A 21,303-nucleotide genomic window follows, 5' to 3' on the forward strand; every position below is an offset into this window, starting at 1 on the left:
TTGTTTTCTTTTTTCTTTCTCAACAGGTGATCCAGGTGATTGATATATGTATTTTTGTCTGCTTATTTTGTTGGTTTTTGTTTTTTGCCCTTTATCCCCGTCCCTCTTCTCTGCTGTTTTTTTTCCCTCTTTCTTTCTCCCTTTTCTTTTCCTCATTCAAGTCTGTCCCGTATCTAGCAAATGAAAATAAAAAATAAAATAAACAATAAAAGGTGAATCAAATAGACCATTACGGCAAGGCTGGGATGGTCCATTTGGTAAAGTAAATCCGTTGGGCATCTTTCTTTGCCTTTAGACAATAATTCTGATGGCAAAAGAGCCAAACGGGACAGGCAAAAAAAAAAAGAGAGAAAAAGCAAGAAAAAGAAAGAAAAATCACCCTCATCCACATCATCCTCGCCTGCAGCAGCATCATCATCAGCATCTTCCTCGCCGGAAGCAGCAGCATCAGCAGCATCATCATCAGCATCTTCCTCGCCGGAAGCAGCATCATCATCAGCATCATCCTCTCCGGCAGCAGTATCATCATCAGCGTCATCCCCGCCTGCAGCTTCAGCGTCAACTTCGGCCTCGTCTGCAGCTTCACCTGGTCCGGCTTCAGCCTCAGATGCAGCTTCAGCCTCATCCTCCTCCTCATCCTCGCCTGGTACTGCCGCTGGCATGCCGCCATCCGGTCCGTGCCTTCCGCGTGGCCGGCCTCCGGACTTCTGTTGCCGCCACCGCCTTCCGCGTGGCCGGCCTCCTAAAATGTTTGCGTGCCGCCACCGCCTCCCGCGTGGCTGGCCTCCTGAACTGTTTGGGCGCCACCATGACTTCTTCACGGCTGGCCCTCTGGACTGTCTCATCCTGGCCTTCTGTGCTATCGGCCCCCGGGCCGGCCACCTGAGTGTATGTTGTGGACGTTTTGTTTGGGACTCTGGGGCCTCCGTTTTTGGTCCTGGTCTTGCACCAGTCTGCTATTTGGATCCTCCTTCTCACCTCCGCACGACTGCTGCCCCAGTCGCGACATATATATTCTGGAAAAAAGAGCAATAGGAATCAGAAATCCCCTTCAAGTAAACCATTAAATCACCTTTTTATTAAACTAAACATTCTTATATTTAAATACTCATTTTACCTCAGAACTGTACAAATAATTTTTTTTTTAAAAAGCAAACAAATGCCCCACAATATTCATAACTTGTTCAACAAGACCAAATCATCAGGACCTGTGAGGTATCCCTATGTTTAGCAAGCTGATAGTAAGGACTAATAAAATATATCATAGCATTACAGCCACTGGAACTAGTGTAACAATTGTGCAGATGAAGTTAAGAAAAAGTACATCAACACATAACTTTGCAAATTTGTGAACAATAAATTGCATGACTAGAGGAAAGGTTTCTGTCCGTGATTGGTGCAGTCTCTTTGTATTCTAATGATGCATTGTCTTTAGTGTTGTTAATCAAGGTGAGAGTAACACAAGTTCAAAGTATTATGTAGTATTATGTATTTGTCACATAGGTATGATTCCATATAAAACATTAACCAAACATAACTAAGTTTAATAACAAATATAAACAGATTATTTTCACAAGTCACAGTTGGCAATGTGCCCCCGTCGAGACGGCGCATTAGCCCAGGGCACCAAACAGGCTAGGACCGCCTCTGGTGGGCAGCGACGTAGAGAAGACTGTACAAAGGCTCCCCCAGAAGTCTAGATCAGACATAACGGGAAACTGTTCACCTAACGTTGCCCACGCACTTAAACAATAAAGCGGCTTTCCCGGATATTAGCGTCTTCTGAATTACTTCAGTTTAAACCAGCATAATTTTGAGTTGTCTCCTTGTGTTTGCTAAAGCAAGACATAGCAGCCAGCCTAGACATTTGCTAGCATTCATTTAGGGAGCGAGTAATCGGCTCATTTTGCAAACATGTACAAACGCAGAAAAAATTATTCTGAAGTTCAACCGGAAACACTTTTGTGTATCTCGTTAACGGGTGCACGCACTTTAACGGTGGTAGCACTCGCGCTCCATCCTCTCTGACAGCCTCACAAAGTAGGGTTCCATCCTCGTCATGGCATCTGAAGAGCTCGCACGAAAGCTGCAATCGCGGCTTTCTGCTACACAGGAGGCCGTACCGAGGCCCGAGCCCGAACAGAGCCCTGTCCGACCCAAACCGCAGGGGTCAGATGCTGCCTGTGGAGATTCATCATCCGAGCTATCCGCCAAACTGACGCGTAGGCTGGACATCAACGAGGGCAACGCTGCACCACGAGCGACCCGGGTCTTCAACCCTTACACCGAGTTCAAAGAGTTCTCCCGCAAGCAGATTAAGGATATGGAGGGAATGTTCAAGCGGTAAGACTGCACCAATTGTTTGTTTTGTCTCTTTAAACATGGCAGTCACGGCTGTTGTTCTCAGTCGCAGAGAATGGGGGCGAACGAGCGTGCACGGCTGGATCATGAGATTAGCCAAGGTGCAGGCTGGCTGTCATCGTGTCGACTGATTTAGCGCCTCTGTGCAAACACTCTGCACGTTAAACCGGTGTCTTTGTAGTGATGTATCGTGCTCAGATGGAGGACTTCTTAAGGTCAGTGCCGCTCCCTCGGGAGACGACACACTGACGCCGAACATCTCCAAAGATGACATAAATAAACAATGCGCTTTAGGCACAAACACAGTATGCCAGAAAAATTAACGCAATGGAGCTAAAAGCCCGAATTAGACAAAATGACAGGGGATCATTTAGTGTGTGGACCCTTCGGATTTTTTGACATCTTAAAATGACACAGATGGCTCGCTGTGTGTTATCATCCTGTATAATTTAACTCCTATTAAAAAACGTATTTTACCTGTTTTTATGAATCTAGCCTGGCCTACCCCTAGCCTGGGGGTGGATTCGGTTGTTTCTCCCCGCTTTCTTTGGGTTACTTTATTAATTTGTGCCCTGATAATCATATAGGGCAGCACCTAAAATTGGTGTAACTGTCTCATTCTTCTTCAATAACAAATTATCAAAGTATATTAAATAAACTAAAGGTTCGTGCAGTATTGTCTGTAGAGTCTTGTTTATTTTATATTAAAAATGCGATTCATTCTGCTCATGCTACTTTTCTCCTTTGTTCCCCATAGATGGCAAATGACAATAATTGTCACCTATTAGTTTGTAAACTGTTGTTCTAAAGTTTAGAAGTTGGTATTTCTGCAGTGTCATTATGTTTTGAAAACAATAAAGGAGTGGATCTGTCTATGAAGCCTCACACTTACATTACAAATGACCCATGACTGACAAGGCAGTTTGCATTTAGTGGTTGTGACTATAGTCATTTAGTGGTTTATCCATATATTTTCTCCCAGTTCAGGGTCATGAGCCAACTGCTATAGGGCAAGAGGCATGAATTGTCCTAGACAGGTTGTCAGTCTGTCTTATTCTTAACACAAAGAGGCAGAACCACCAATTAATATAACCCCACTAACTACATGTACAGTCCCGATCAAAGGTTTAAGACCATTTGAAAAATGGCAAAGAAATCATATTTTTTATGGTCAGTGTTGGGGAGTAATAGAATACATGTACCGGTGTTACGTATTTAAAATACAAAATATGAGTAACTGTATTCTGTTACATTTACCGCTTAAATTGTATTTAAGCGGTAACTGTAACGGAATACAGTTACTATGTTGAAATAAACTGAATACACAGGGGTCTTTTCCTGTTTCATATGTTAGGTTATCGCCTCTTTATCCCCTCTCTAATTTTTGTAATTCCATGCATTGCTGAAAACCCAAACAAAACACGCAATAAGAGGCACTAATGTAAGCGTTCTGTTAATGTTGGTGGTATCAGTTACACAATGGACCCAGAGCCAGCACAACAGAGCTATCAGTGCACGGGCAGGAATGCATTTCTTACTTTAAAATTCCGACACCACTTCACATTTAAAGAAGAAAGGAATGGGCAAAATCTGACCGTGATAACTATACAGTACTTACTGTACAATAAACAAAGACAAGACAAAGTGGGTTGTGCAATAAGTATTGAATACCAGGTTCAAGTTATTTTCAGGATATTGTAGACAATGCATAGACAATGCAAAATGTGCAAATATAGTATAATTTAGATGTGTGTTCAGTAACTATGTGACTGAGTGTGCAAATAAGCATATTGTTCCCAGGTCCAGTTTATAGTGGATTTGTGAGTCTTTTGGTGAGTATTTTAAGGTTTTTGTAAAGGTGTATGTGTATATCAGTCCTTTGGTGGTAGTGAGTTGAGGGCTCTGACTGCTTGGGGGAAGATGCTCTTGCAGTGTCTGGTCGTTATGGTTTAAATGCTGCGAAACTGTCTGTCAGATGGAAAGAGGGAGAACATGTGAGGGGGTGGAAAGTGTCCCTTTCTATGCTGTTCGCACGTCGGATGATGTGTTTGTCGTAGAGTTGGGTGGGAGAGGGCCTCCAGTGATCCTCTCTGCTGTCCTCACTATCCGCTGCAGAGACTGCTTTTCAGTGAGGGTGCAGTTCCCGTACCAGATAGTGATGTAGCAGCAGATGGTTTCTCAATGGTTTCCTGGTAAAATGATGTGAGATCAGGGAGACTGGCCTTCTTCAGTGGCCTGTCAGTTAGGAAGTCCAAGATCCAATTGCAGAGAGTGGTGTTTATTCCTAGTAGGTCCAACTTCTTTACCAGCTTCTGGGCAATGTTGGGGAGTAACGGAATACATGTACCGGTGTTACGTATTTAAAATACAAAATATGAGTAACTGTATTCTGGTACAGTTACAGTTTAAAAGGGTAGTATTCAGAATACAGTTACTTTGTTGAAATAAATGGATTACACGGCGGTCTTTCCTGTTTCATATGTTAGGCTGTCCCCTCTCTATTTTTGGTAATTCACCGCCGATGGAAACCCAAACAAAACACGCATTAAGAGGCTCTAATGCCTGTGTCTCAATCTCGCGACCCACGTCACCTCTACTGCGGCCCACATAAATGACGTGAAGAAATATTTTTAAAATAAAATAAATAAATATTTTTATTAATTTGAAAAATTATTTAATATGAAGGCAATAGGCAGAGTGTTACAGGCATAGCCCTAAAAAATGTAGCCTCGTGGGCAGTGTAGTCCCTGCTGCAGAGAGAATGGACTGCCATACCTGTTATGTGTCTGTGAGCGCGAGGGAGGGAGAAAAAGGAGAGTCGAAATGAGTACAAGTTGTCACTGACCAGAAACAGGAGAGGGAAGCATGTAAATATAATAACAGCCACTGCAGCCAAAAAGAGTGCCTGATGAGCCCAGTTGCAAGTAAGCTATTAAGACTCGACTGTACACTGTGTTTGTGTTTTCCTCTGAAACAATAAGTTCCATTGGAGCAGCCTTTCAATGCCGCTCTCTGTCTCTCGCTAGCAAAGTTGAGCCAGACAACAAAGTAAAGCTACTTTTCAGCTATGAGCCGACATGGAACCCGACATATTAGCCAGAGGTCTTTACTAAAGTTTGGAGCTGCGGACCTGTTTTATATACGTGTGGAATAGTTTTCTGTACGAGATCACTGCAAAAAGTGCAGCCTTACCTAATGTCCACCCTACTGTTACTCATTTATATTAAGATTTAATCTAGCTGGTATTGGTATGGCGAGTATCCTTCAGTAATAGTAATAAATCACAAAGCAATAGTACATTCATGTAGTTGTAAAAAGCTTGATAATATATTAAGTAATCCAAAGTATTCAGAATACATTACGTAACAGAATACGTTACAAAATACATTTTGCGGCATGTATTCTGTAATCTGTAGTGGAATACATTTTAAAAGTAACCTTCCCAACACTGCTTCTGGGGAATGACTGTGTTGAATGTTGAGCTGAAGTCAATAAACAGCATTCTGACATAACTGTCCTTTTTGTCGAGATGGGAGAGAGAAAGGTGAAGAGCAGACGAGATGGCATCATATATGGAGCGGTTTGGGCAGTAAGCAAACTGTAGCGGGTACAGATTCGGTGGAAGCTGAATTTTCATGTGCCTCAATACCAGCCTCTCAAAGCACTTTGTGATGATAGGCGTAAGTGCCATCGGCCGGTAGTCATTGAGGCAGGACACAGTGGACTTCTTTGGCACTGGGATGATTTTCATGGTTTTAAGGCATGCAGGTACCACAGCTGAGTCCAGTGATGTATTTAGGATGTCCATGAAGATGCCTGCAAGCTGGTCAGCACACTCCCGAAACACCCGACCAGATATGTTTTCTCTAATGGGGAAAAAATTTAACATTGATAAACCTGGTGGTTTCCAACATTACTGGCATGACAAGCAGATCCCACCTGAGATGTTTTCTGCACGCCACAGTGGAGCGGTGTATGGCTGTTATTCATGTGATTTTTCTTCCTCCATACAAGTGTAAGGGATACTCCAAGTTTTGAACTGCCAGCATCATTGCTATGGTGAGAGCAAGAACCTACAGTATCTCACAAAAGTGAGTACACCCCTCACATTTTTGTAAATATTTTACTATATCTTTTCATGGGACAACATTGAATATATGACACTTTGATACAATGTAAAGTAGTCAGTGTACAGCTTGTATAACAGTGTAAATTTGATATCACCTTAAAATAACTCAACATACAGCTATTAATGTCTAAACCACTGGCAACAAAAGTGAGTACACCCCTAAATGAAAATGTCCAAACTGTATCAAAGTATCAATATTTTGTGTGTTCACCAATATTTTCTAACACTGCCTTAACTCTGTTGGGCATGGAGTTCACTAGAGCTTCACAGGTTGCCACTGGAATCCTCTTTCACTCCTCCATGTTGACATGATGGAGCTAGTGGATGGTTAGAGACCTTGCACTCCTCTACCTTCCATTTGAGGATACCGCACAGATGCTCAGTAGGGTTTAAGTATGGAGACATGCTTGGCCAGTCAAGTACCTTTACCCGAAGTTTATTTAGTAAGGAACTGGTCTTTTTGAAGGTGTGTTTGGGGTTGTTATCATATTGGAATACTGCCCTGTGGCTCAGTTTCTGAGGGGAGGGGATCATGCTCTGCTTCAGTATGTCACAGTACATGTTGGCATTCATGGTTCCCTCAATTAACTGTAGGTCCCAAGTGCCGGCAGCACTCATGCAGCCCCAAACAATGACATCCCACCACTATGCTTGACTGTAGGCAAGACACACTTGTCTTTGTACTCCTCACCTGGTTGCCGCCACACATCCTTGACACCATCTGAACCAAATACGTTTGTCTTGGTCTCATCAGAACACAGGTAATCCATGTCCTTAGTCTGCTTGTCTCAAGCAAACTGTTCGCGGGCTTTAGTGCATTAGCTTTAGAAGAGGCTACCTTCTGGGACGACAGCGCTTTGATGCAGTGTGCAGCATATGGTCTGAGCACTGACAGGCTGACCCTCCATGCCTTCAACCTCTGCAGCAATGCTGGCAGCACTCATACATCTATTTTCAAAAGACTACCTCTGGATATGACATTGAGCACGTGCACTCAACTTCTTTGGTTAACCATGGCGAGTTCTTGGCCACTGTGCTGCAGCTCAGTTTCAGGGGGTTGGCAATATTCTTATAGCCTAGGCCAGTGGTTCTCAAACTTTGGTACGCGTATCACTCGTTGTACTTGGGCTACCTGTAGTGGTATGCGGGAAATCTTAATTTGTTTTATTTAAAATTAAATAACATACAAAAAGGTATGCAAAGACGACACGAGAATTCCCGAGGCTCTTCTGGGAGCCGGAGTCGACCAGAAAACATCTCCCGAGTGTGAGTCGGGCAGCCTTTCCTTATTCCTTTGTTTCCCTGGGCATTAAAACTGCAAGGTGGCAGACAGCGCTGTGCTGCAGCACCAAAACGCTGGTAAAAATACAGTCCTTTTCCGTGGTGCCGCCATGCCTCGATCCCAGCCACCATCGATGAGTCGGGGGCCCCCAGGAGAATCAGTGGGGGCACGGAGATGCCGTCGGTGAGTTGGGGACTATCGCCTGGATGCCAAAGCTCCTATTAGCCTGGAGAATGTGATCCCCTTCTTCTGCGAGTGAGCGGTAATCCGTGGCCAGCAGCGGGGAGTTGGCACTGGAGCTGGCAACTGTCAGAGGAAGAGATGAGTGAAGAGGAATCCGCCGTCATCCGTTTCTAGCAAGGACAGAATGCTCTCCATGAGCTCGAGAGAAGTGCCATCACCCAGGCCAGAGAGAGAGAGGAGTTTCTCAGCCCTCTGCATCGGAGAGGAAGTAGCACTGCAGTAGCAGTGCCTTGAAAGTGGTGTAATTTCCTTGGTTGGGGGGATCCGGGAGGAGGGTCATCACACGGCGGCTGGACAGTGGATCCAGCGAAGCCACCACCCCTCAAATAATTTGGGGTCCTTAGGGGCTAAGTAAAGCGCTATACAAATACAGGCCATTTACCATTTATTTTACCAAATTATTATGCAAATAGGATTTTAGTGTTATAAACTTTATATAAACTTTACATTTTTTGTTTTCAGTTAAACTCATATTGTGTATACACACAGGGCTCCTTGAATCACTGATATCAATCTCAGACACCTGCCATAATTAGTTTGTCATGTGAGCCCAATTAAAGGAAAAAATCACATTATTAAGCTGTTAAGATGTTTCACGTTATTAAGCATGCCACAGGTTTAAAAAAATATGGGAATAGAAAAAGAACCTGTCTGTTCCAGAAAAGTGTCAAATAGTGCAATGCCTTGGAGAAGGTATGAAAACATGAGATATTTCACAAAAATGTAAGCATGATCATCTTACTGTGAAGAAATTTGTGGCTGATTCAGAGCACAGATGAGTTTGCATAGATAAAGGCATAATGAGGAAGGTTTTTGCCAGACAAATTCATCAGATTAAGAGAGCAGCTGTTAAAATGTCATTACAAAGCAGCAAACAGATATTTAAAGCTGCTAGTGCCTTTTGGAGTCCCATGAACCTCAAGGTGTAGGATCCTCCAGAGGCTTGCAATTGTGCAACCAATGCTCACAAGCAGAAACGGTTGCAGTGTCCCAAAAATACATGAAGATTAATTTTCAATTTTCAACAACCGCTTGTATAAGCTAGCAGCTTATGCAGCTGATGTTAAGGTAAAGTGTCCTAAAAGTCACACTTTTTCTCTGACAAACAGTTTAATTACATTGTCATACTGTGTGAGTCTATCAATGTTCAATGCACTTCAGTTCCATTAATGCTGGCCAACAGCAGCAAAAATAGCAGCACTTACAGACAGAAAAATTCAAGATATCCTCAGCAACCAACCGTCACTATCACTTTCATCAGACAGAAGTAATCTTCACTGATTCATCGATTCTTATTTTTACAGCCTCTTCCAGAGTTAAAAAACAAAAACCCTGGATACCTGGCATATTGATAGCTAAAGTAAACAGGCTACACTCACTACAGATGAACAGCAGCCAGAGTTTTTGAGGTGACTCAAAAAACCTAAAATAATGCAAAAATATTTAACTGGCACATATTAGTTTTATCTGGATTTATTGCTAAGCATTGATATTAATTCAAATAATTTAATATTACTGGTCTCTCATGACTAAAACACATTTGTCCCATAGCAGCCACTGCAGCTTGGTTCATACACTTGAATTAGGAAGGGTAAGATAACAGAACTCAGTTAACTGTAATCTACTGATGTAACAGATGTAACAGGGAGATTTTACACACTGTCATTCAAGAAAAGTGATAACATTAGAAACCTGAAATTTTATATAATTCATATTAAGTTTGTCTCATACATTTTACAGATGCAGATTTTTCTACAGATTTACACAGATGCCAATGTAAGGATACGCTTTTGAGAAAGTGTAAGGACATTGCTCCTTTTTATCCTTCAAGCTTGCACTTTAGCTTGCAGCACCAGTGGTAGAATGGATACGGCATTTTTAGAATAATTAACTGTTGATATTGTCTTGGATCAGATGGCCTCAATCCCAAACAGAGCTACTGCTGATGATGCACTGTATGAGCAGAGCAGCATCTGGAGAAGCTCTTGGTGCTAGGCAGCATGGTGATGCAGATGTTAGAAATGCCATCCTGGTTTGAACTAAAGCTGAGGCTCCTGTACCTGCATGGGTTTGCTTCAGGTACACCGGCTACCTCTCAAACTCTGAAGACATGCACTTGTGACTCTAAACTGGCTGTGGTACAAATGTGACTTGTGGTCAATAAGGCTGGAAAATTGCTATTTAGAGGTAAGTATATTATAGGTAGGCCCCAAAAAGTTGATTTTGTTCATCTGGATGTAGCGTAGAATCAACGGAATCAACTTTTTGGGATTTCCTTACCTGGAGGATTGAGCATAGATGAAGAAATTATAGGCAGGTGTTTTTCAAGTACCATTACAGTAGCTTGTTAAATGTTTATTTTTAAACAATTTTTAAGCTGTATTCTTTACAATGAGAATGAGACTGCTGTCACATAACAAAGTAAACACTGGATTAAAGAGATCAAAAATATATTCACAGCTTTATAAAATCTGTGGTTGGTGCATCCCTAACATACTGCTGCTTTTATTCACCAGTGCTGTTACTAGTTGACTGACTTTGAGGATTTTCTTTTTAATTTTCCTTTTCAAAAATTGTTAAACGTTAGGTGCAGATATGTTTTAAGCTGATTGCATTGAACATTTTTACATATGGAAACATAATGACTGTGTGAATTAAATGTGGTGCCTTCATACTCCCAGCTGACTGAATCTGACATTGTGTGGGTTTCATGGCTTGTAGGTATGACACTGGGAAAGATGGCTTCATCGACCTGATGGAGCTAAAGCTGATGATGGAGAAGCTGGGAGCTCCACAGACTCACCTGGGCCTGAAAAATATGATCAAAGAAGTGGATGAAGACTTTGATGGCAAACTAAGCTTCAGGGAGGTGAGGAAGTAGTGCAAACACTTTGGGAATTGCTCCAAACAGCCACATTTCAGATAGAAAAGCTGACCCATCACAAAGAGATGTAGCAACTAGTCTTGGTTGTTGTGTCCTTGGGCAAGACACTTCACCCGTTGCCTACTGGTGGTGGTCAGAGGGCCCGGTGGCGCCAGTGTCCGGCAGCCTCGCCTCTGTCAGTGCGCCCCAGGGTGGCTGTGGCTACAATGTAGCTTGTCATCACCAGTGTGTGAATGGGTGGATGACTGGATATGTAAAGCGCTTTGGGGTCCTTAGGGACTAGTAAAGCGCTATATAAATACAGGCCATTTACCATTTAACTAGGAATTTCTTTTTTTTCTACTAATTTCTTAGTAGAATAAACAAGGGGGGGAAAAGTTTAAAAGTAGTTTAAAACTAAGAAACACTCAGATTTTAATGGACAATGCCAAAAACTAATAGCAAAGGCATTTAAAATCGTTAATCAAATTCTTCTTAAGTGTGTGATACCTCGTATCGTGCATTATGAACATTGCACCTTATACTCAATTCAATTTTATTTATATAGCGCCAAATCACAACAACAGTCTCCTCAAGGCCCTTCATATTGTAAGGTAGACCCTACAATAATACATACAGAGGAAACCAAACAATCAAATGACCCCCTATGAGCAAGCACTTTGGCCACAGTGGGAAGGAAAAACTCCCTTTTAACAGGAAGAAACCTCCGGCAGAACCAGGCTCAGGGAGGGGCGGACCATCTGCTGCGACCGGTAGGGGTGAGAGAAGGAAGACAGGATAGAAGACATGCTGTGGAAGAGAAACAGAGATTAATAACAAGTTTCATTCAATGCAGAGGTCTATTAACACATAGTGAGTGAGAAAGGAGACTGGAAAGGAAAAACTCAATGCATCATGGGGAGTCCCCCAGCAGCCTACGCCTATTGCAGCATAACTAAGGGAGGATTCAAGGTCACCTGGTCCAGCCCTTTTTGCTTTACCAAAAAGGAAAGATTTAAGCTTAATCTTAAAAGTAGAGATAGTGTCTGTCTCCCGAATCCAAACTGGAAGCTGGTTCCACAGAAGAGGGGCCTGAAAACTGAAGGCTCTGCCTCCCATTCTACTTTTAAATACTCTAGGAACAACAAGTAAGCCTGCAGTGTGAGAGCGAAGTGCTCTAATAGGGTGATATGGTACTACAAGGTCATTAAGATAAGATGGGGCCTGATTATTTAAGACCTTGTATGTGAGGAGCAGGATTTTGAATTCAATTCTGGATTTAATAGGAAGCCAATGAAGGGAAGCCAGTAGAGGAGAAATATGCTCTCTCTTTCTAGTCCCTGTCAGCACTCTTGCTGCAGCATTTTGGATTAACTGAAGGCTTTTCAGTGAGTTTTTTGGACATCCTGATAATAATGAATTACAGTAGTCCAGCCTAGAAGTACTAAATGCATTACCTAGTTCGTCAGCGTCATTCTGAGATAGGATATTTCTACTTATAGAGATGTTGCGCAAATGGAAGAAAGCAGTCCTACATATTTGTTTAATATGTCCATTGAAGGACATGTCCTGGTCAAAAATGACTCCAAGGTTCCTCACAGCGTTACTGGAGGCCAAGGTAATGCCATCCAGAGTAAGAATCTGGTTGGATACCATATTTCTAAGATTTTCAGGGCCGAGTACAATAATCTCAGTTTTATTTGAATTAAGAAGCAAAAAGTTAGCGGCCATCCAGGTCTTTATGTCTTTAAGACATTCCTGCAATTTAACTAATTGGTGTGTGTTATCTTACTTCATGGACAGATAGAGCTGGGTGTCATCAGCATAGCAGTGAAAATGTATACTATGTCTTCTGATGATACTGCCTAAGGGAAGCTTGTATAATGTAAACAGAATTGGTCCTAGCACTGAACCCTGTGGAACACCATAATTAACCTCAGTGTGTGAAGAGGACTCTCCATTTACATGTACAAATTGGGGTCTATTATGTAGATATGATACAAACCACTGCAGCACAGTACCTGTAATACCTACAGCATGTTCTAATCGCTCTAATAGAATATTATGGTCAACAGTATTTAACGCTGCACTGAGGTCTAGCAGGACAAGCACAGAGATGAGTCCACTGTCAGAGGCCATAAGAAGATCATTTGTAACCTTCACTAAAGCTGTTTCTGTGCTGTGATGAGCTCTGAAACCTGACTGAAACTCTTCAAATAAACCATTCCTCTGCAGATGATCTGTTAGCTGTTTGACAACTACTCTTTCAAGAATTTTTGATATGAAAGGAAGGCTAGAGATGGGCCTATAATTAGCTAAGACAGTTGGGTCTAGGGATGGCTTTTTAAGTAAGGGTTTAACTACTGCCGGCCTGAAGGCCTGTGGTACATAGCTGATTATTAGAGATTGAAGCATTAATTAATGGCAGGACTTCTTTGAGCAGTTTTGTAGGAATGGGGTCTATAAGACACGTTGATGGTTTGGTGGAAGTAATTATTGAAGTTAACTCAGAAAGATCGATTGGAGAAAAAGAGTCTAAATATCAATGGTACTAAAGGTAGCTGTAGATACATCTGTGAGATGATTATGGGTAATTTTTTTCTCTAATGATTAAAATTTTAACAACAACAATGAAGAAAAACACTTAAACTGATTTTTAATTTATGAAAACATGTTATTACAAAAGATGTTCACATATTACCGTATTTTCACGACCATAAGGCGCACTTAAAAGTCTTAGATTTTCTTCAAAAAGTACGGCGCGCCCTATAGCGCAGTGCGCCCTGTGTGTTGTAAGGAGGACATAGTAGAGAACACCATGAGAACGCTAAAGGGTGAAGTGTGGGCGCAACCCTGAAAATGGCAAAGAGACACGCTTACGAAGCACAGTTTAAACTGAAGGCCATCAGCTACGCGGAGGAACATGGAAATCGAGCAGCGGCGAGAGAATTTAAGATTAACGAATCGATGGTTCGCAAATGGAGGAAGCTAGAAAACAAGCTCCGGCAGGTCAAGAAAACGCAGCTGAGTTTCCGCGGACATAAGGCGAGGTGGCCCGAGTTGGAGGAAAGACTCGAGCGGTGGATCATCGAGCAAAGAACGAGCGGGAGAAGCGTTTCGACGGTCACCATTCGGCTAAAAGCAGTTTCACTTTCACTTTTTATGAAACGGTGCCATTTTTCCATCCGGACCAGGACTACGGTAGCGCAGCAACTTCCAGCGGATTATAAGGAAAAGGTGACCATCTTCCGCTCCTACTGCAGCAAACACATCGGCGACAAACACATCCAGCCCAGCCACATCACAAACATGGACGAGGTCCCGCTCACTTTTGACATCCCGGTGAGTCACACTGTGGAGAAGAAGGGGACCAGCACGGTAGTGATACGCACAACGGGGCACGAAAAATCTTCTTTTACTGTTGTGCTTGGCTGCCATGCTAATGGACAGAAACTGCCACCTATGGTGATTTTTAAGCGAAAGACTTTGCCTAAAGAGAAGTTTCCAGCAGGAATCATCATTAAGGCAAATGAAAAGGGCTGGATGGATGAGGAAATGATGAAAGAGTGGCTGAGGGAGGTGTATGTAAGGAGACCAGGTGGTTTTTTCCACGCATCACCATCGCTCTTAATCTGTGACTCTATGCGTGCCCATCTCACAGCCGATGTGAAAAAACTAGTGAAACAAATGAACTGTGAGCTTGCTGTCATTCAGGAGGCCTGACAAAGGAACTCCAACCGCTGGACATCGGTGTGAACCGCCCGTTCAAAGTAAGGCTGCGAGCGGCCTGGGAGCGATGGATGACCGATGGAGACCACAGTTTCACCAAGAGTGGAAGGCAGCGCCGGCCGAGTTACGCCACAATTTGCCAATGGATTGTAGATGCTTGGGCTAACATGTCTGCTGGCACTGTTGTTCGAGCTTTCGCAAAAGCCGGCATCATTTCCGAGGAGCCGCACGGCACGGAAAGTGACTCTGACAGTGAAGAAAGTGAACCTGGCATGTTTGATGGAGATTTAGCGCAGCTGTTCAATTCAGACACAGAGGATGAGGACTTCCATGGGTTTGATGATAAAAATGTGAGTACCAAACTTTGTTTTGCTCCCGCTTTATTTTTAAATACGCATACGGTACTTGTATGCGCCCTATAATCCAGTGCGCCTTATGTGTGTGTTAAATACAGTAATGGCACACATAACTGAGACCGTGCCTTTTAATACAGTGCGTCTTATGGTCGTGAAAATACGGTACTGAAATATGACAAATGAGCATCTAAATAAATAAAGCACAACTGAAAGGTGTGGCACATTGTGCTGTGCATTACTAAAATTGCACTTATCTATAAAACTAAGCAGTTTCCAGGCCATCTGGTAGATGTAATCTTACCTGCATGTTCTGGGTCTACCCCAGGTTCTCCTACCAATAGGACATGCCCTGCCGGAACACCTTACCCAGGAAGCGACAGCCTCACTGGCGCCATATCTAGATTAAACGACTGGTTTGTCTGGAAATGACTAGTGACACCAGTACGATTAGCTGTATAGTCGATTGTGTGGGTAATTCTTCAAAAAAAATCAAAAAACAATCATTTTTAGGCATGTAAATAAAGTTAAATTATTTTTGCTGTTCAATACCTCAGAAAGTTCAACTTACGACTTCCGGTGTCATGGTGGCGAGAGTAGCAGCATAAACAGGAGCTCCTGCATCGATAGCTAAAATAATCCGCAATTCAAGAATATAATCCATTAAAAGCGACTTTCCCCTCAAGAATAATGAGCGGAGATAAAAATAAGAAGGGACAAGCCCCAGGCCGAAGCTTAGAAATGCGACTTGAGAGTAAGACAAATGAAACATGCTCCAAGCAAGAGGGCGAGAAGATGGCGGCGGAGGCCACAACATCAGTGCTAGGCCCCTTCAGACAGGTGGTGAGTGAAGTAGTGGCGGAGGGCATGCAAGACCTTAAGGCAGAGATGAAGAAGGAGCTATCGCTCGTGAGAACAAGTTTGAAAGAGGACATGAAAACCCAAATGAGCGAGTTAACACACAAGATAAATCAACAGGTTACCGCCGCCACAAGCAGGATCGAGGAGGTGGGGAAACGTCTGGAAGAAATGGAAAGAAACATGGTAGGGAAGGAGAAATGGGACATTGGAGTGAGGGATGCCATTGTTCAGCTGCTGGATAACCAGCTCCAAGAGAAGGCTACGGATTTGGAGGGGCGCTTGCGCTGTAATAACATACGGATATATGGCATCCCTGAGAACATAGAAGGCACCTCCATGCTAAGGTATGTGGAAAGCATGATGATATCGGAGTTGGGGGAGGCGTGGACTTGGGCAGCGAGAAGAACCTAGGGATAGAGAGAGCTCACCGGGCGCTGGGAGTGCAGCCGCCGCCGGGGGCGCCCCCTTGATCAACGGTGGTGCGCTTCTTAAAGTTCAATATTAAAGAACAAATCCTACGCGCTGCATGGAAGAAGCATGTATATATAAAGGAGAAACGGATTTTCTTTGATCACGACTATGCCAAAAACATACAAATGAAGAGAAAAGAGTATGGCCCGGTTAAAAAAGTACTTAAAGAAAACGCCATCCGGTTCCAGACCCCGCTTGCTAAAATGCGGGTTCATTTTGACTCGGGAATGGTCTTATACAATATCTAAGAAGACGCGGATACACGGTGGCCACAAGAAAGCCCAAAGGCATTACAGCGGAGATGATCAGTAGTATGCTACCGACGAGTGTGGTTGGGCCGCGACGCGCCGGGAATACAGCTGATCTACGCAGGAGCGCACGGGAAAAGCTGAAGGTTTTCCAGTGCACGGAGAACGTCGGTACGGAGGAATAACACCTGTGCCCCACCGGCCCCGTTTCGCTGTTAAGACGAACATAAGACCAACGGAACAACAGGTGCACCGGGCTGCTGATCATTACAGGGGGGTATATGGCTGGATGGCCTCCTCCCCTGGCCATGATGGAATATGGCACATCGATCCCCCTTTGATCATGGAGTGGTGAGGGTCCGATGCAGGTGACTCACATGTTTTTTGTTTTTGTTTTTTGGTTTCCCTTTTTCTTTTAAAATAGGAAACGAGAGGGGCCCCACACTGTGGCATTTCCCCCAGACTGAGAGGAGAGAAAAAACCTCTCTTATGGAAGACCTGGTTTATTTGGTTAAGACAAGTTCTGTCTTTGTTCATGTGTGTTTATTATGTGTTCTGAGGGCTGGGAGTATTGTTATGTTGGTGCAGGAAAATAAGTTGGAAATACATAGAACATATGCGGTATTATAAGGTATTGTCTTTGAATGTAAATGGTATAAAGAATCCCATTAAGATTGCGTTTCTACAAGAAATGCATCTACAGTATCAAAGGAAGAATATGAGAAGTGGAAGAGAATGGGATTCAAAATTTTTTTATTATGCCTCACATAGATCTGGCAAAAAAAGAGGAGTGGCCATTCTGATACCGAACAAGGTTGGTTTTGAGTTTACTGGAGAACATAAAGATAAAGAGGGAAGATTTGTGTTGGTGAAAGGGAAAATGGAACAGGAAGACGTCACGCTGTGTAATATATATGCACCCCCTGGTAGTAGTAGTACAGGGTTCTTTAAAGAGATATTCAGTCTTATTGCCGCAGAAAGTGTTGGTACATGTATATGTGCAGGAGATTTCAATTTACTTCTCCATCCAAAATGGGATAAAACTAGCCGAGACCGGAGGGGAACTAAATTAAAGAAACAAGTAAAAACAATGTTATCTGAGTTGGGGCTTATAGATATATGGAGATATTTACACAAAAATGAACGCAAATTTACATTTTATTCAGCGAGACATGATATGTACTCGAGGATTGATTACTTCTTTACTTTTAGTAAAGATCTCCACAGAGTGAAGGATTGTATAATAGGACAGAGAGATTTATCTGATCATTCGGGACTAACTATGAAGATTGGGTTTAAAGCTAGCCCCAAAAACACCTTATGGAGGCTTAACACAGGTCTGTTAAATAATGACTCATTTAAAAGAGAAATGGGACAGGAGTTAAAAACATATTTAGAACTCAATGACAATGGAGCAGTTAATCCTACAATTTTATGGGATGCGGCTAAGGCTTAGGGGTAAAATTATTGCAAAATGTGCAGTCCTAAAGAAGGTGAGGAGCAAAAAAGCTGTCAGATTTGCAGGAAAATATGGAAAAATTGGAACAACTGCACACCGTTACAAGGTGCCCCCAGGTATTGGAGCAGATGAGGCCGGTTAAACAGGAGATACACAAAATTTTAAGTGAGGAAATTGAAAAAAAATTAAAATATAATAGACAACGGTGGTATGAGGCAGGACCCAAAGCTGCTAGGCTATTATCATGGAGTCTCAGGAGGCAACAACAGGAGAACACTATTCATAAAGTTCGAAATTTAAAAACAAATAAGATAACTAATAAACTCGAAGAAATTCAGAGAGCATTTGAAGAATATTACGCTGAGGTATACACACAACCGGATAAAGCAGATGAGCATAAGATTCAGAATTTCTTATCCAGCCTAGATCTACCATTTATAGGTAAGCAGCAGAATGAAAAACTCGTCAAAAATATCAGCAGAAGAGATTAACATTGGGATCTCAAAACTCAAGGCTTTTAAAGCCCCAGGATGTGATGGATTTCCACCAGAGTGGTATAGGCAGATGAGGGAACCCTTAATCCCGCTACTAAAGGCCTCTTTTAATTACACTCTGAGTGGGGGGGGCGCTCCCACCATCGTGGCGGGAGGCGTATATCTCTGTCATACCAAAAGCAGGGAAGGATAAAACTGACCCCAGAGGTTATAGACCTATTAGCGTGTTAAATATAGACTATAAACTATTTGCCGCAATTTTGGCTAGGAGGTTGAGTACATTGATGCCCACACTGATAGAGGAGGATCAAACAGGCTTCATTGGTAACAGACAAACACACGATAATATCAGAAGGGCCATTCATATTATTGACCAGATACTTAAAGGGAAAACTGGAACAGTTCTCATTGGGCTTCATGTGGAAAAGGCATACGATACGGTCGGGTGGGAATTTCTGTTTCATGTGTTGAAGAGATTTGGGCTATGTGACAGGTTTATCCAATGTATAAGAATGATTTATATGTCTCCAACAGCGAGGATCAAAGTTAATGGAAGCCTCTCAAATCGGATAACACTACAACGTGGCTGTAGGCAGGGCTGCCCGTTGAGCCCACTGCTCTTTAACCTTTTCATTGAGCCAACGGCTCAATGCATCAGAGAAGAGACTTGATTGGTGGGGGTTACAACGGGGAATGTGGAAAATAAAATTTGCTTGTATGCAGACGACGTGCTGGTAGCGCTAGGAAACCCGGAAGAGGGAATTCCTCTGCTTATGGAAATACTGGAAGAATATGGTAGACTGTCTGGTTATAGACTAAACATTCAAAAAACTCAAATCTTGACATTCTTTTTTTTAACCCCTCAAGACAATTGGTAGCAAGATATAGATTCGGATGGCATCAATCTCAAATGGAGTATTTGGGGATCCTGCTGACAAAAGACCTTGCATTGTTATATGAAGTTAATTATAATCGGGTGGACAAGAAGATATATGAAGATCTGGAGAGGTGGGGTCTGCTCCACCTCCATCTGGGCAGCAGAGTTAATAAAGATAAATATCCTCCCAAAGCTGCTATATTTGTTTGCAGCGCTTCCAGTGGAGGTTCCAGCAAAACAATTTAGGGAGTGGGATATGCATTGCTCAAGATTCATATGGGGAAATAAAAGGCCAAGAGTGAAATATGCAACAATGCAGCTGCCTGGTGAGCGGGGGGGCATGGCTCTACCGTGCTTTAAGGATTACTATCTGGCAGCCCAGATCAGACCTCTAGTGTGCTGGTGTAACTCTAAGTTTGAGGCAAAATGGAAGGACATTGAGCTTTCTTTGTTGGATTTCCCAATACAGTCTGTTCTGGGGTCTCTTGAGAGTTTACCACAGGCATATCAGATGCAAATTTTAAATTTAAAATTAAATTTTTTGGTCTTAATAGGGAAATAGGGTTGCTGGGATGGCCAGCGTATCTCCCACGCTTCCTTCCAGCATTGTTAGACCATAAATTCAGGGAGTGGTCCAGGCATGGAATCACTGCGATCTGTAAGATAGTGAAGCATGGGGAGCTGATCAATTTTGAGGACGTGTCAGATTTACGAGATCGGCAGGGAAGATTTTTATCGTTACCTACAGGTTCAGAGCTTCTTCCAGAAGGAAATTAGAATGCTTGACGCAGATGCTAGTGGGGTGATCCAAATATTTATGGATGCTTATGGTGAGAACATTATAAGGGGTACTATAGGCAAAATGTACAGAAGTTTTACTGCTATGAAAAAGACCTCAACAAGATATGTCAGTCATCGATGGGAAAAAGAAGCAGGTATAACTATCTCAGAGGAAGGTTGGTTGCGGATGTGGAAGAATGTGTTATCTACCACAAATTCTTTAACATGACGAGATTTTTGGATGGAAGAATTTAATTAGATTCATGCTGGAGGGAGTGCGGGGAGGTCACTGCAGGTTGCTTCCATGTCTTCTGGTCATGTCCTAAACTGAAGACCTTTTGTGAGGAGATTAAACAAATGGCGATGGATGTGCTGGAAGTACCACTGGACTTCTCCTTTAGTACCATGTACCTTGGGAATATCCCTGAGGATATAAATAACAGAGACTCATACTTACTGAAAATAATTATGGTTGCATGCAAAAAGGCAATTACTAAGTGTTGGTTACAGACAAGCCCCCCCACACGGAAGCTGGTCATAGACATTATTAACACAATTCATCATATGGAACTGATTACCCTCTCACTGCGGCTACAGAAGGAGAAAGGAGAGAGACTTTGGGAAAGATGGGATCGTTATACGTCAAGAGACTAGAAACTGATACCTCTGTGATGCAGAGGGACAGCTGCAAATTTGTTTGAATGAAACATGCACCTGTGTAATATGTAATATGTGTAAGTAAAACAAGGCGTTGTGTATTTTGGAATATGTGAACATATGTGAATGTGTTGGTTTCCCTTGCCCTCTTTAGTTCTGTATGTAAAATAAGATGAAAATCAATAAAGAGAAAGTGTTAAAAAAAATAAAAAAAATAAAGTTCAACTTACGATCGTGGCTCACGAGTTGGCAGTTCGTCTTGTAATCGGAAGGTTGCCTGTTCGAGCCCCGGCTCCGACAGTCTTGGTTGTTGTGTCCTTGGGCAAGACACTTCACCCGTTGCCTACTGGTGGTGGTCAGAGGGCCCGGTGGCGCCAGTGTCCGGCAGCCTCACCTCTGTTTGTTTGTGAATGGGTGGATGACTGAATGTAGTGTGAAGCGCTTTGAGGTCCATAGGGACTAAGTAAAGCGCTATACAAACACAGGCCATTTACCA

At 42.8% G+C, this 21,303-nt stretch overlaps 2 protein-coding genes across 2 annotated transcripts in view; both read left to right on the plus strand.

Moving 5' to 3' along the window:
• LOC143412528 (uncharacterized) overlaps positions 1-1,366 on the plus strand; it is a 3,085-nt gene extending 1,719 nt beyond the window's left edge. The window contains exon 4 of the mRNA XM_076873573.1: positions 27-1,366. Within this exon, the coding sequence (XP_076729688.1) occupies positions 27-43 (17 nt within the window). The 3' untranslated portion in view covers positions 44-1,366. The remainder of the gene's footprint in view (positions 1-26) is intronic.
• Positions 1,367-1,982: 616 nt separating this feature from the next.
• Positions 1,983-21,303, plus strand: part of efhd1 (EF-hand domain family, member D1) — a 29,066-nt gene continuing 9,745 nt past the window's right edge. The window contains exons 1-2 of the mRNA XM_004572472.5: positions 1,983-2,343; positions 10,737-10,884. Coding sequence (XP_004572529.1) covers positions 2,060-2,343; positions 10,737-10,884 — 432 coding nt within the window. The 5' untranslated portion in view covers positions 1,983-2,059. The remainder of the gene's footprint in view (positions 2,344-10,736; positions 10,885-21,303) is intronic.

The sequence above is a fragment of the Maylandia zebra genome, linkage group LG14 (assembly GCF_041146795.1).
Source record: "Maylandia zebra isolate NMK-2024a linkage group LG14, Mzebra_GT3a, whole genome shotgun sequence".
Classification (NCBI taxonomy): domain Eukaryota; kingdom Metazoa; phylum Chordata; class Actinopteri; order Cichliformes; family Cichlidae; genus Maylandia; species Maylandia zebra.